This window comes from Corella eumyota, chromosome 5 (assembly GCF_963082875.1).
Source record: "Corella eumyota chromosome 5, kaCorEumy4.1, whole genome shotgun sequence".
NCBI classification, from domain to species: Eukaryota; Metazoa; Chordata; class Ascidiacea; order Phlebobranchia; family Corellidae; genus Corella; species Corella eumyota.
The window spans coordinates 12,453,869-12,470,075 of record NC_137494.1 but is presented as its reverse complement, the minus strand read 5'-3'; the positions used below and the strand labels follow the sequence as shown (position 1 = coordinate 12,470,075).

General features: G+C 31.8%; 1 protein-coding gene across 1 annotated transcript in view; it reads right to left on the bottom strand.

Annotated features, from left to right (window-relative positions):
* LOC145753799 (uncharacterized) overlaps positions 1–16,207 on the bottom strand; it is a 72,071-nt gene that overhangs the window by 38,685 nt on the left and 17,179 nt on the right. Inside the window, exons 21-45 of the mRNA XM_082570246.1 lie at positions 15,882–16,028; positions 15,285–15,498; positions 14,799–14,858; positions 14,260–14,414; positions 13,772–13,928; positions 12,883–13,074; positions 12,256–12,465; positions 11,470–11,602; positions 10,859–10,978; positions 9,980–10,163; positions 9,684–9,888; positions 9,018–9,171; positions 8,332–8,457; positions 8,096–8,264; positions 7,438–7,681; positions 5,766–5,984; positions 5,329–5,445; positions 4,855–4,965; positions 4,157–4,290; positions 3,583–3,644; positions 3,406–3,509; positions 2,294–2,452; positions 1,766–1,884; positions 1,100–1,284; positions 183–468 (exon numbers count right to left, since the gene is read on the bottom strand). Coding sequence (XP_082426372.1) covers positions 183–468; positions 1,100–1,284; positions 1,766–1,884; positions 2,294–2,452; positions 3,406–3,509; positions 3,583–3,644; positions 4,157–4,290; positions 4,855–4,965; positions 5,329–5,445; positions 5,766–5,984; positions 7,438–7,681; positions 8,096–8,264; positions 8,332–8,457; positions 9,018–9,171; positions 9,684–9,888; positions 9,980–10,163; positions 10,859–10,978; positions 11,470–11,602; positions 12,256–12,465; positions 12,883–13,074; positions 13,772–13,928; positions 14,260–14,414; positions 14,799–14,858; positions 15,285–15,498; positions 15,882–16,028 — 3,966 coding nt within the window. The remainder of the gene's footprint in view (positions 1–182; positions 469–1,099; positions 1,285–1,765; positions 1,885–2,293; positions 2,453–3,405; positions 3,510–3,582; positions 3,645–4,156; positions 4,291–4,854; positions 4,966–5,328; positions 5,446–5,765; positions 5,985–7,437; positions 7,682–8,095; positions 8,265–8,331; positions 8,458–9,017; positions 9,172–9,683; positions 9,889–9,979; positions 10,164–10,858; positions 10,979–11,469; positions 11,603–12,255; positions 12,466–12,882; positions 13,075–13,771; positions 13,929–14,259; positions 14,415–14,798; positions 14,859–15,284; positions 15,499–15,881; positions 16,029–16,207) is intronic.

Below are 16,207 nucleotides of genomic sequence, written 5' to 3'. Positions count from 1 at the left end.
GCTGCAAGAATAAAACCCAGAGCCTAATGAAGTGAAACCAAGTGTTTTAACTACTTAAAACAAATGGCAAATAGCTTTATAAAAAGCCAAAAAAATACGCAAAAAAACAATAGACCTGCTCAAATTACCAAATTTTTTTACAATCACCTACGTAAAATATCAACAAAATTTTTAACAAATACCTGAAATGTGAAATACATTCCTCCGGCAACCCTGCTGCAGACGTCACTGGTGTTTGATTTAAACCACCACCACTAGAGGTGCCATCGAGTGTAATAAAACAAGCAGCCGAGGGCATCAGGCTCACTTCTTCACTCATTAATGTAATAGTCGGTTTCTTAGCAACTAGGGATTGTTGAATTTCTGCAGCTAGTTGACCGGATACTGATAAAACCGAAGGTTTTAGTTTGTTGAAATGCTCCAAACATAACCAGCAACCTGTTTCAGCTAACCCCTTGAATAAATCACCTAAATATAAAAATAAATATTACTTTTTTCGGATTTATTAGTCCTCAAAGTAAAAAGAGCAAAAAAGAACTTCATGGTCTGAACATAGAGCAACATTTGTTGCCTTGACCAAGTCTAGAGTTAGTTAAGTATATTATTATTTTTTTTTTGTATATAAATTTATCCTTGATGTGGGAAAGTCGCAAACCTAAAAAAAGTTTGGGATATTATAGATTTTAATTGCCCGATAATTATGTTGCTGATTAAATGCTGGCTCAGCAGGAGTTCGTACTGTTTATAGCGCCTTACTCAAGAACGCTTCAGCATGAGCTCAGTTGGGATTGAACCTACTACCTCATGTGTGGTGTAGCAAGTGTTCTTACCACTACACCAAGCTGCCGGTCAAATTGATCATAATTGCTTGATAATTAATTTTTTGTTTGGTTTTTGGCTTGGCATGAGTTTATACAGTTTACAGATCCTTACTAAAGGGCATAACTAAGCATAAAAGCAGTTGGAAATGAACCCAGGACCTCATGTAATAGAGCCAAGTGTTCTAACCACTACATCACGCTGCCCAATATTAAAATTAGGTCCCAAACTAAGAAATAGCTTAATATAAGTAGTCTTAAAAAAAACAAGTTTTTATTACCTAGCATATAGTGGTCTACTGCACTACTACAATGTACAAAATACAAAGCTCTTCCAAGTTGAAATGCAACCTCACTTAGTATAGCATGAGAGCCTGGTGTTGATGGTACTGATATACCAGTGTTTGTATGAAGACATTGTAGGATAGACAGCAGTACTCTGTCACAACCTGGACTTACTGGAAACCTAAACATTTTAATTTAATTTGGTTTTTATATAAATATTTAATTTGGCTAGTTGTTAAAAGGGATTTTTAGAGTGAGGGCCCAGGTTTGATACCAGCTGTTGCCATTTTTAAAAATTTACATATTCTTATTGTAGTGAAATTGACTTATAGAGTAACATTAGTTACCCTGACCCAGTCTCAAGTTACCTTTGGCAGTTTAGGATTTTTTAGAATAAATTTGCCTGATAATTAAGCTGCTGATTAAGTGTTGGCTCATAGCGTTTATAGCACCTTATTTAAGGGTGTAACAGCTTAAAGCAGTAGGGATCGAATCTAGGACCTCATGTAGTAAAGCCAGTTGTTCTGACCGCTACACTATGCTGCCAGTTTAAAATATGTATTTCTACATATAACAACAAAATTAAAGAGTACCTTAACTATAATAAATGTTAGAAAAATTGTATTAGTAATAGATTGTTGAAAAAAGAGTAATATAATTACCTCATGCATGAACCTTGATATTCATAACCATATTCAAAATTCCATGACATTGCCTCAATTTTTACTTCCATATTTTCTGGGTCGTAAATATGCTTTAATCTAGCTTCCCATTCAAATATCTACAAATAAATTATCATATTAAAATACATTTTAATGTTAAAAGTCACTAAAACCGTTAAAAAGCAGTTAAAAACCTAGTTAAAATACATAGAAAATGTTTTAAATAAAATAAAAAACCCGACAGCGTTAAGAACACTTGCTACACCACATGAGGTCATGGGTTCAATCCCCACTTCTCTTATGCTGAAGGGGTTCTGATTAAGGTGACTATAAACAGTATGAACTGCTGCTAAGCCAGAAATTATTCAGCTGCATAAATGAGGCAATTATAATCTATAATATCCAAAACTGCCAACTCGAGATTGGGTTGGGGTAACTGATGTTACTTTATGTTTAAGTCGCGCCATTCCCACAGCGAGGATAAAGATATGTACAAAAAACAATTTAAAAAAATATATATAAATTTACATTATTTGATTTTGCCCCTTCTTTGCTTATAACACCATTAAGATTTTTACAAACATCTCGTTGTTGAGTAAGGATTCCTATTAAACTGCTAATTTTACGAACTTGTGATGGAAATAATAAAAGTTTGGAATCTTTTTTGTTTGCAATGTCTGTGTGCTCCTATTAAAAATGTTGTTTTAGTAAACATATTAACAAAAATAATAAAATAAATCAAACATTATTAAATAAGAAAAAAAGTTTAATAGGATTTTGACTGGCAGCATGTTGTAGTGGTTAAAACACTTTGATTCAACACATGAGGTCGTGGGTTCAATTCACACGGCTCTTATGCTGTAGCACCCTTAAGTAAGATGCTATAAGCAATATAAACTCCTGTTGAGCCAGGACTTAATCAGCAGCATAATTATCGAGCAATTATTATCAATAATATCCCAAACTGCCACAGGCAACTCGAGACTGGGTCAGGGTAACTGATGTTACTCTATGTTTAAGTTGCGCATTCGACTTTCCCACATCGGGGATAAAGATATATACAAAAAAAAGGTTGGGGTTCAATTCCCACCGCTTTTAAGTCATAGCAGTCTTAGGTAAGGCAGTACAAACAGCATGAACTGCTGCTAAACCAATTAGCAGATTAATATTAAGAAATAATAGGAAAATAATATCCTAAACTGTAAAAGCAACCCAAGCCTGGTTTAAAGTAACAAAATTGTGAAATAAAAATCAAAAATTTAAAAATTAAAAAAAAAAAGTTTGCTAGGCTTTTAACCAGCAGCATGATGTAGTGGGTAAATCCCTTAGATTCAACACATGAGGTCTTAGGTTCGATCCCACATTGCTTTCATCCTGTAGCACCTTTAAATAAGGTGCTATAAATAGTACAATCTTCTACTAAGCGTAAAACTAATAAGCAGATTAATTATTTCACAAACATTATTCCAAAACTGGCAAAGTCAACTTAAAACTGGGTTGGGGCAACAATTGTTACCTTATGATTAGGCAGTAAAATCAACCTTCCTAAATCAAGAAAAATCATATACATAAAAATACTAATAAATCTAAGAGAAAAATCAGAACAAATTTAAAAAAAAATATTATATTTCATTGATTACCTGTTTACTTTGGTCACCAGATTCTAAAACATCTCCTCTAGTACCTCTGCTACCTGATCTCACATTTTCAGTAAATAATAGACTTTGCATGGTGTCTATTGGACCTAAGATTCAACCAAGGTTTAGTTTAGTTTAAAAAAACTTGAAAAATAAAAAATAATTTTGAATAACTTTTACCTTGCCCTCCTCCTATTGCATCATCATTAAAATCTTCATAAACCTCATCTTCAAGAAGTGACCTAAAAAATTTTTTTAATGGTATCAACTAATACGAAATTTATATAAATATTTAATTTTTTTTTTCACAAAGAATCATTGCAAATAAAATTTGATTGATAAAATATTTTAGTAGAGTTGTTTTTTATATTTATTTATCCTCGATGTGGAAAGGTCGACTTCACAACCTATGCATAGAGTAACAAATGTTACCCTGACCCAGTCTCGAGTTGCCTTTGGCAGTTTTAAATATTATAGATTATAATTGCCCAATAATTATTCTGCCATTTGAATTTTAGTTTAGAAAGAGTTTATAACGCTAGTAGCACCTTAATTAAGGGTGCCACAGCATGAGATAATTGGGGATCGAACCCAGGATCTCATTTAGTGAAGCAAACTGTTCTAACCACCACACCATGCTTTAAAACTTATAACAAAGACAAAAAAGACAATAAATTTAAGATAATTGCAAATAAAGAATAGTTTTTCAAAAAATTATATTTTTAAGTTATCTTAAATTAATTTTAAAGCAAACCTGGTTGATGGGGCACCAAGGGAATCAGATAATTGAGAATTAATTCTATCTCCGAAATCATTTTTGTCTCTTCTTTGGCTTCCCGTTCTACCTCTAGCACTCCTTGATCTAACTATCTTCTCATCTTCAATACCCTAAAATAAAAAAATAAAACTGTTTAAAAAATATAAAAAAAAAACATTAATAATCAAATTTAAATATAAAAAATATTATTAATAAAAATTTAGTCTCGAGTTGCCTTTAGCAGTTTGGGATATTATATAAATTATATTTGCCCGGTAATTATGGTGCTGATTAAGTGCTGGTTCAGCAGGAGTTCATACCATTTATAGCGCCTTAGTTAAGGGCGCTACAGCATGAGAGCAGTGGGAATTGAACCCACAACCTCATGTGTGGTGTAGGAAGAGTTCTTACCACGACACCCTGCTGCCGGTTACTACACCATGCTGCCAGTTGACAATAAAGCAAACTATATATAATGAAGATAAGTTAATAACATGTCTGTCCAATATATACACCTACAAAATAAATAAAACTGCCATTTGTGGTGTGCACTTAAATTATCGCAGGCAAGTAAAGGTTTAAAGTTGTAACCATATTATAACAATTGAAACGCCGACAATAAGTTGGGCTATTAACCAGTAATATAAATATATACCAATATATATAAATTATTTTGCTTAATAATTACCATTTACCTTTAGCATAATAACTGCAGCATGTAAGTTATCACTAATTTCATCTTGAACTTTAATAATAGAGTTTTCATTGTTAGAGTCTAGTAAGGCTTCACCAATCCTTTTATTCATCTGTACAAAAATAAATTAAATTTTGAAGGTTTTTTTCAATTTATTTTTGATGTTGAATGACTGACTTTACAGCCTAAACATAGAGTAACATCAGTTACCTCGACTCAGTCTTAAGTTGACTTTGACAGTTTGGAATATTATCTAATTGAATGATAACTAACCTGCAAATTGGTTTTGGCTCAGCAAAAGTTTATACCACTTAAAGAGCCTTACATAAGAGTCTTACAACTTGAAACCATTAAGAATCGAACCCAAGACTATTTGTAGAAGAGTCAAGTGTTTTAACCAGGAAAAATCATTTAGTATAAAACAGTCAAAAAAATTATTATTTTTTTAAATTAAAAATTTGTATTTATAATTTACCTGTACAATTGTAGCCAGTAATATAACTTGAGTAGAATTATCAAGAGTCCAGGAAACTTGCTTGTGTGGCAAAGAATTACCGAGAACGCTACTTAGTTGTTTTGCCATTTCAGAAGGCTAAAAATTGAAATTTTAAAGTTATAAAAAACTTCAAGATAAATTTAAAACCTAATTTTTATTTTATATACCATAAGATATATGTTTGTATCAAGAATAACCTAAAAATTAAAAAAACTTAATAAATTTGCCAATAAATCACCAAAAATAACAAAAAGGGAGCACAAAGAAAGTGGTTTCTGCCCATGTTATTAAAAACCTATTTACATATAATAGATATTTCAAAAAAAAATTTCAAATAACGGCAATTTACCAAAATTTCGAAAAACAATTAACCAAAAAATTGAAAACTAAAAAATATAAAAAGTTTGTCCTCAAACCTTGTTCGAACCAATCAACAAATCCTCCTTGCTTCCTCCCTCACTCGATTCAGGGGGAGCCGGACTCACCGCAACTTTGGGAAGATCCTTGTTCTGAGACCCACCACTTATAGCACTAGAGGGTCGAGAGATACGAATCCTGGATGCTCCGGAAGAACGAAGAGTTTGCTCGACTAGAGCAAGTTTTGGATCGTTGCCAAGAGCAACATGTAAGTGTTCCTAAAAAAAAATTACCCATTTTTTTATACCGCATGGTGTAGTGGTTAGAACACTTGGCTTCACTACATGAGGTCCTGAGTTCGATCCCCACTGTTCTTATGCTGTTGCACCCTTAAGTAAGGCGGTAAAAACAATATAAACTTCTGCTGAGCCAATACTTAATCAGCAGCTTATATTTATAAAAAATGGGTCAATTCTAAATTGGGTCAGGGTAACCAATGTTACTCTATGTTTTAAAGGCCTTAAAGTTGACCTTTGCACACTAAGAATTATTGTAAACAAAAAAGTAAATAATTACATGCGTTACAACATGGACAATTATTTATACAATTAATGGTAAAACAGGTTGATACAATAACATTAAGCTTATATAATGTTTAGGTTTAAAAATAAAAACTTAAAATTGCAAAAATTTTTTTTTACAATTTTAGCAAAAAAATAAGTTTCATAACTCTTTGTTTTTAATTTTATAAAACATTTATACCTAAGTACTAATCTACCGGCAGCGTGGTGTAGTGGTAAGAACATTTCCTACACCACACATGAGTTCGTGGGTTCAATCCCCATTGATCTCATGCTGTAGCGCCCTTGAGTAAGGCGCTATAAACGGTATGAACTCCTGTTGTAAGGCGCTATAAACGGTATGAACTCCTGTTACTGGACAATTATAATCTATAACATCCCAAACTGCCACAGGCAACTCGAGACTGGGTCGGAGTAACTGATGTTACTATATGTTTAAGTCGCGCATTCAACTTTCCCACATCGAGAATAAAGATATATACAATAAAAAATCTACCAGAACATAATAAAAGCATAGTGATACAGTGTGTCTAAACTATTATAATGTGAATAATTATTTCGTGAAATAATTCAAACTAAAATGCAATATAAACAAATATTAAACACTTTTATATCTAGTGTGGGGATCTTACCTTGGAGTTTTGTATAAATATGTAAATGCTAAAATGACAATAATAACAAAAGTTAAAAATGATGTTATTGTAATGGCGTTGATTTCTAATAATAGTAAAATGATAACTAGTTTATATAATAAAGTAAAAAAATTAAAATATCACAAAAATAACTCCAAAAAATAATATTGTGTATAAAATTAATATATGATATAAATAGTGTAGTGGTTAGAACACTTGGCTTTACAACATAAGGTCATGAGTTCAATCCCCACTGCTTCCTTGTTGTAGATCCCTTAAGCTTTAAATGGTACAAACTTATATGAAGCTCAAAACCAATTGGCAAATAATTATCTTTTAACAATAATATATCAAACTGCCAAAGTCAATTCGTGACTAGGTCAGGGTAAAAAAATGTTAGTCTATGTTTCGGCCCACAGTCTTTCCAAAAATAATAAAACAGTTATTAAATTCCTAATTCTCAAAAAATTTGCAAATTTTAACATTTTCAAATATTTAAAAAAATCAACATGACTTACTTGTATAGTAGCTTGAATAGCTAACAACAGCTTCGGTAACCATAGCGACATAGGTCCTTCATAGGTCAATGGTTTATGGAAGGTCATGACCTCACCCACGTCACTGCTGACCCCGGTGACCTTGTATCTTTTCTTAATCGAGGCTGACATAAGACGTTGTTTGTTAGCTGTAAGGTTAGGTTGAGCTGTGAGTTCTTCTTCAAATAAAAGACAACCAAGATGCGGTAAAACCTTGCATAGATATCTAAACAATAATATTAAAACATTTTTATATTAATTTATTCTCATTGTAGAAAGGTTGACTTCATGACTTAAACATAGAGTAACATCTGTTACCTAAACCCAGTCTTAAGTTGTCTATGGAAGTTTGGAATATTATTGATTATATAAACTGCCCGATAATTAAACTGCTGATTAAGTATTGGCTCAGCAGGAGTTAATACCGTTTATAGTGCCTTACTCTAGGGCGCTACAGCATGAAAGCAGTCGGAATCAAACCCAGGATCTTGTGTAGTGAAGCCGAGTGTTCTGACTACTAAACCACTCTGCACAAACAGCAGTTTTTTGTAAGCCTTTAAATTGGACACACATTTAAAATAACTTTAAAAAGGTAACATGGTAATTTTAATTTTAAAAAAAGTAAAAAAAAATTACTTACTTGTTGACAGCGTTTAAGTCATATCCATAACAGACAATATTCATGACATCTTCAGGTGACAGAAAATAGAACCTCGGAAAACGTTGTCTCCTGCGCTCAAGGTTGCCTAGCAATGCATGACGACATTGCTCCATTTTAATTTCCATTTTTTCAAGCATGGGCAATAAACCTAAAAAAAAATTTTTTTAATTTTATATTTTTTACAAAATTTTATTTTTTTTGTTATTGCTTTTTACCCTTTCTTGAACAGCTTTGTAAGACATTTGTGTTTTTCTCTGTGGCTCTCATCAGTAATCTAAAGTCTTTACTCATAACAGCGTACATGTTTGCTTCATGAGCTAATGCTGTTCTCACATCAGCTCCTACAGAAAAAAAAATATAAACAAAGTTAAGAAACAAAATATAAAGATGCCAATGCATTGTAAAAAGAATAATTGGCCTTACTACATGAGGTCATGCATTTAATACATGAGGGCATGGGTTCAATCCCCACTGCTTTCATGCTGTTATTCCTTAGAATAAAGTGTTATAAACAGTATAAACTTTTGTTAAGCCAACACTTAATCAGCAGTTTAATTATTGGATAATTATAATCTATATTATTGCAAACTGGCAAAGTCAACTTGAGACTAGGCCGGGGTAACAATTTTTACTCTATGTTTAGGTTGTAAAGTCGACTTTCCCACATTAAGGATAAAGTTATATATGAAGGAACTATGGGTTCAATCTTTACTGCTTCCATGCTATAGCACCCTTAAGTAAGGCACTATTAACGGTATGAACTCCTGCTGTTTTAATCAATATTATATTATCCAAAATACCAAATGCAACTTAAGACTGGGTCAGGATATTTAGACCAACAGCCTTTTCATTTCAAAAAAAAAATTAAGAATGAAAACAAAAAATTATTAATGGCAGTTACCTGAATATACTTCATCAAGTTGAACCCATTTTGTTTGAACATTTACCCAAGCCTCCAACACTGCTTCAACTAAATGTAATTTCTTCTGCCATTTTGTCACTTCATCTAAAAAAGAACCTATAGCACTGTTTCCCTGCATTCTATTCAATTCAACCTGCAAATAAATCATTGAAAATTATAATACACAAAACCCCTTAAATGAATAAATATAGCATTTTATTTAGTATTTTATAATATTAGATTTATCAAAAATGTTGTTTAAAAAATTGTAAGTCATTTTTTTCTTTTTTTTTGCACCAACTTGCAAAGATACTCTAAGTTTTCTGTATCACCTTGGTATTAATTTTTATTTAAACTCTGTCAAGTTGCAATCAAGACATGGTCAATACATCAGTAAAACCATGGCTTAAAGGCAACTAGTATGGCATTAGCAAAGCTAGAACTTGAAACATTTCGGTTTGTTATACAGGCTTTGGAAAAAATAATTTGGCTTGAACCAGAAACCTTTTAGTTTGTAATACAGACTTAAGGAAAAATAGTGTGACATTTGCAAGGCTCAAACCTGAAACTTTTCAACTCATATTTTATTGCTATGACTAGCATATCATAGTGCCAGACCATTTTTTTAAAATTAAATATTAAAAAAAAATAAAAATTTTAATCCACCTGATGGTGCTCAAGCTCCTGAAAAATCTTCTCCACATTTCTCAGAAGACAAATCGGACTTGGGTCATCCACAAGATTAAGGAGACTTACTGGAAGAGAAAGAACAGAGGTCCTCCCGCCTCCTCTTCCTCTGGACACGGATCCTGGTCCGGTTTTATCACTGGATCGACTGTGAACGGCACTCTTCATACTCTTGGTGCGTGTCCTGGAGGAAACATTTGGAAAAAAAATTTTTAATTTTTTTTTTAATTAAAATTTTTTTTTTTAATTAAAATTTTTTTAAATTGAAATTCTACCTGCTTCCTTCGTTATAAGTTTGTAGTAGAGCATGGGGCATCATTTCGCTTCCTGTCAGCTCACTTGCTGCATCCGGATCAGGTCCCACGCTCTTAGACTGCCCCCTAGTGTGTGGTTTTAGCTCGAAAACTTTACTCAACCAAACCTCTTCACAAGTCTTAAGTGAACTCTCGATAGTTAAATCTTAAAAAAATATAAATATTTGTAATTTTATTTATAAATTTACTTAATTTATTATCAAATATGAGCTTTTAATATATTCTTCAGCGTGAATAAATATAGAACTTGTGTTTACTGGTAGCATGGTGTAGTGGTTACATTTGGCCTTAATACATGTGGTCTTAAGTTCAATCCCGACGACTTTCATGCTAAAGTACCCTAGATTTAACCAGCAGCGTGGTGTAGTGGTAAGAGCACTTGCTACACCACCATGAGGTCGTAGGTTCAATCCCCACTGCTCTCATGCTGTAGCGCTCTTAAGTAAGGCACTATAAAAGGTATTAACTTCTGCTGAGCCAGCACTTAATCAGCAGCATAATTACTGGGAAATTATATACTATATAACATCCCAAACTGCTAAACGCAACTTGAGACTGGGTGGGGGTAACTATTTTCACTTCATGTTTAGGTCCCGCATTCGACCTTCCTACATCGAGGATAAAGATATATACAGAATAAAAAATATTAATGCTTTTAAAAAGGTACAAACTCTTGCTGATCCAAAAACCAATTGGCAGTTTTGTATATTGTAGATTATATTCACTCGATAAATAATTTGCTAATTAAGCGTTGGTTTAACAGGAGTTTATACCGTTTATATCACCTTTCTTAAAGGTGCTACAGCAAAATTTCAATTTAATGATATATTGTTATTTTACCTTTGACTGCCCTCTGTACAATTGCTTTCACTTCTTCAGCATGTTTCTGTAATCCTAGCTCGAGCAAATCACCCAAAACCATTTTCTTTAAACTATCAGTATCAGTTTGAAGTAGACCACCTTGTATATAAAAAAAATATACAATTAAATTAATGAAATCTTCATTTAAAAAATAATGTAAAAATTATCACAAAGCAAAATTTTAGTTTTTTTATGTATATATCTTTATCCTCGATGTGGGAAGGTCAAATGCGCGACCTTAACATATAGTAACAACTGTTACTCTGACCCAGTCTTGAGTTGCTTGTGGCATTTGAGATATTATAGATTATAATTGCCCGATTATTCTGCTGCTGATTAAGTGCTGGCTTAGCAGGAGTTTATATCGTTTATAGTGACTTACTCAAGCGCACAACAGCATGAGAGCAGTAAGGATTGAACCCACGACCTCATGTGGTGTAGCAAGTGTTTCTTACCACTACACCACGCCACCGGTACTAGTTGCAAGTTGTGACAATTAAAATAAAGCCTATAGGGTGAACAACCAACTTGTTATATAAATATAGATTCCATAAATACTTAAAATCCTTGTTTAGAAATTATAAGCTTACCAGTTATTCTAACAAGTTGTTTCCAATGTCTCGTTCTCATGGCAGGATGATTTAAATCCTCCACGAGAGGGAGACATTGTTCAATCACCATTACTGAAGCTATCATGCCAGTGTATACATCCCATTCTGTCACCTGCTCATAATATTTCGAATAAAATTACTATTTTTTTCATAGAATAAAAACGAAGTATAATATTTAACAGTTATTAATATTTATAGCCTACTTAAAGACTATTAAATGTGACTAGGACGGGGTAACAAATTTTACTCTATGTTTTGGCTGTGAAGTCTGCCTTTCCACATCGATGATAAATAAATTAAAAAAAAAATTTAAACAACAATATTATTAGGTTAATAATAACTAAAACTAGCTAAAGGCAGTTCAAATCTGAGTCTAGGCAACATGTGTAACTTTACATTTTGAAGTTAACATATTTTTATTAAAAAATACAAAAATTGCTGTTTTTTATAGCGTGGTGTAGTGGTAAAAACCTTTGCTACACCAACATGACATCGTGGGTTTAACTCCCACTGCTCTTATACTGTAGCGCCTTTGAGTAAGGCGCTTTAAACAGTATAAACTCCTGCTGAGCAAGCACTTAATCAGCAGCACAATTACCGGGCAATTATAATCTTTATAATATCCTAAACTGCTAAAAGGCAACTCGAGACTGGGTCAGAGTAACTGATATTACTCTATGTTTAGGTCGCGCATTCAACTTTCCCACATCGTAGATAAAGATATAAACAAAAAAAGACAAAGACATAAATAAACTACCCACAAACCTCAGGAGGTAAAGATTGTATTTGTTCTTTTTGTTTCTGAACAGCTAGATTTAAATGTTTGGTGTCAATTTTCTGCCACTGTTTTAACTTCCAATCTCTCTGTTCGTTCTCCATTATTCTGACATGATCCCAAACAAGTTTTAAGTTTCTAAGATCTCGTTGATATTGAGGAAGAACAGAAAAGTTGACGACAGCGTGTTCAAGCAATTCCTATTAAATATATTCTTTAGTATTTAAAAAAAAATACATATATAAAATTTAATAACCTTAGAGCTTTAAATTTTCAAAATATATAAGTTTGTAATCCTATATAAGGTCCTGCGCTTGATCCCCACTGCTCCCATTATGAACAGTATAAATTACTTTTATCTTAAAATGCCAAGGGCAACTCAAGACTGTGTTGGGGTAACAAATTTAATCCCATGTTTAGGTTGTAAAGTATATATATTATAGTGTGTGTCCAATTTTAAGTTTTACAAAATAAAAAAACTGCCATTTGGGATGCGCTGGTAAATTATCGCATGCAAATGTTAGTTAGATGAGAGTTGTGACCATATTACAACAATTACAATTTAGCCCGACCTGCAGCTACTGACACTAAAGTTCTATAAAAAATTCCTATTTTACCTGCAGTTCAATAAGATCTTGGGCCTCAGCCTGCAAAGACTTTAACCGATAAACAAATCCATCGATGACATCGTTAGCATTATAAATCGAACATTCTCTAGAAAAAACCTCACTTATTCTTAACTCGGAAGCTAAACTTTCGACACGATCACTAAACCGTAACAAGTCGCGCGTGATTCGTTCATTTTCTTCCTACAATATAAATAAAGTTATTAACAAAATTTTAATAAAATTTTATTTCAAAAAGTCCAATGATTAACTTATACTTTTTTTATTTAAGTTTTTAGTATTCAACTAAGTATTTAGGTTTTTAGTATTCAACTAAATATTTAAGTTTTTAGTATTCAACAAAGTATTTTGTTTTTAGTATTTAACAAAATATTTTATTTTTAGTATTTAACAAAGTATTTTATTTTTAGTATTCAACAAAGTATTTAAGTTTTTAGTATTCAACTAAGTATTTAAGTTTTTAGGATTCAATTAAATATTCAAAATTTGCGTGTTCTAACAATAAGTATTTAATTTTAGTATTCAAGCTGAAATTAGTCAAGTTTTCAGTATTCAAGTTTAGGTATATCAATATTTGATTATAAAGTATTCAGTATTTCACAAAGTATTCAAATTTCCAGACATTAAAGTTTTAAGTAGGCTACTAACTAAGTGTTCAAATAATAAACATTTAAGGTTTTATATATTTAAGTTTGGAAGAGTATTTACCAACCATTTAGGTTAAAAGTATTCAAAGACTTTATAAATCTACTTAAATTAGTTAAATATACATTATCAAAGTTACAGTTAAAACAAAGTAAATTTCACAAACATAACATGTTGTTGAAAGCTTAGAAGTAATTTTCTATTAATGGTAAAAAAATAAAAGTTTCTTATTAACCTGAATACGGGGTCCAAGACGTTGTTTGGCAAGTGAAACTTTAGTTTTTAAATGATTCCATCGATCTGGTGCTGATTTAAACATCTCCTGAGTTTCACTTGGAAGTTTCATCTCATATTTCTCCAATAAATCTACTGTCTTTTGCATAACAGCAAATCTACATAAAAATATTATTAATTACTTATATATTTTCTATAATAAAATTTATGTTTGCTAAGAATTATTCCTTTAAATTTATTTTTAGTATTTTAATATTATTGTATAAAAATAATAAATAAAAAAATGGCTGTTGCAGGGAATTAAACCTGACATGCATGGTTTGTTTGTTTTTGGCAATAAATTTAATATTATTAAAAAAAAAATAGTTTTTTGTTTAAAAAAGGCTGTCAGTGGGAATCGAACTTAGCACTCATGGCTTACATGTTTTTAGCAAAAATTTTATCAAATAAAAATAATGTTTTTAAAAAAGTTGTTAGTGGGAACCAAACCTGGCATCCATGTCCTGTTGTTGAGCAGAAACTTCGTTAAACAGTCTCATCATCATCATGAAGGAAGCTGTATCTCTTTCTTCTCCTGTTATACTCTCTATTTCAGGTTCTGTGCGAGCTAGAAAATCAGCTAAGGTGTCTAAAGAACCAGTAACCTAAAGATAATAAAAAACAATTGTCACAAATGTATAATTATATACAATTTTTTATGTATATATCTTTATCCTCGATGTAGGAAGGTCGAATGCGTGACTTAAACATAGAGTAACATCAGTTACTCTGACCCAGTCTCGAGTTGCCTGTGGTAGTTTGGGATATTATAGATAATAATTGCCCAATAATTATGCTACTGATTAAATGCCGGCTTAGCAGAAGTTTATACTGTTTATAGCTCCTTACTCAAGGGTGCTACAGCATGAAAGCATTGGGGATTGAACCCACGACCTCATGTAGTGTAGCAAGTGTTTTTAGCACTACACCAGGTTGCCACATTCTTACTTACCTTTAATGCTTCAAATACATATTTATATTTCACTGACCTGATCACACAAGTATTTAATGAATGTCCACATCCATTTGCTTGCATAGGTGGTTAGAACCTAAAAATAAATATATGCTTATAAACATACAACTAAGATTACAAATTTACAATTTAGAGCAAACAAAGGCAAAGTGTTTATATTTTATATCTTTGATGCAGGGAGGTCAACTTAATAGCTTAAACAATGGGTACATTTTTGAATCCAACTTAGTCTTGGATTCACTACATGAGGTCCTGGGTTTGATTCTTACTGCTTTTATACTGTAGCGCTTCTATGTAAGAAGCTATAAACAGTATGAACTCATGCTAAGCCAACACTTAATCAGTAGCTTATAATTATCAGGCATTTATAATCAATAATATTCCATACTACCAAAAGCAACTCAAAATTAGGTCAGAGTAACAAACGTTACTCTATGTTTAGATCTTGAAGTCATCCTTACCAAATGAAGGATTTATAAATATGAAAAATTTAAACAAATACCTGTTTAATAGGTTGAAAGTTAACAGCAATCCAACCAACAGTTTGGATATCTCTTAAGGCTGCAATGTTGTCTCTCGCTAATTTATAAATTCCAATTTCGTCGTTGAATTCATCCAGACCTGGAATCACTGAAACTTCAGCGTTTCCGTTTCTCGTCGATGTTAAAAATGAACGTTCTGCTTCATTGATTGCATCTGGGCTAGTTACAGAAAATCTAAAAAAAATAAAACATTTTTTAAATTTGAATTTTTTTATAGTAGTTGGAAAACTTGGCTTTACAACTTGAAGTCATTGGTTTAACATCTACTGCTTCTATGTTGTAGAGCTTAGGCTAAAGTGCTAAAAACAATACAAACTCCTGCTAAATCAAAACCAAAATTAACTATCTTGCAAATATATTTGATAATATCCTAAACTGACTAAATCTACTTAAACAGCGTCAGGGTAACAAATGTTACTCTATGTTTAGGTTGTAAAGTAGGCTCTTTCTTACTGATAACAAAAATAAACAAAACTTTTAAATTTGATTTAAATAATCTAATAAATTTGATTTAAATAATTTTTTTCTAAATGAAAAAAAGAATTAATTTTTTTTACCTTGATCTTTGGCCAGATATGCCCGTCATTCTACTCATATCCGTCCTTCTTTTATGCGACTGCTTTGAGACTCGTAATGGATTGGGTGACGGTCTTCCATTAAGAAAATCTCTAAAAGATTGCTGCACGTCTTGAACCCACAAAAACCTTAAAACATTTAAGATTAACTTTTTTTTCGTATTTCAGAAAATAATTTTTTGATTTTATTGTACCATAATTTTTCGAGTATATAGCATTAAACATTTCGAGTATATAGCATTAAACACATTTTTGTATTTATTGATTTTTTATCTAGAAGACCAATTTCACAGTTCAAACCTAAATTA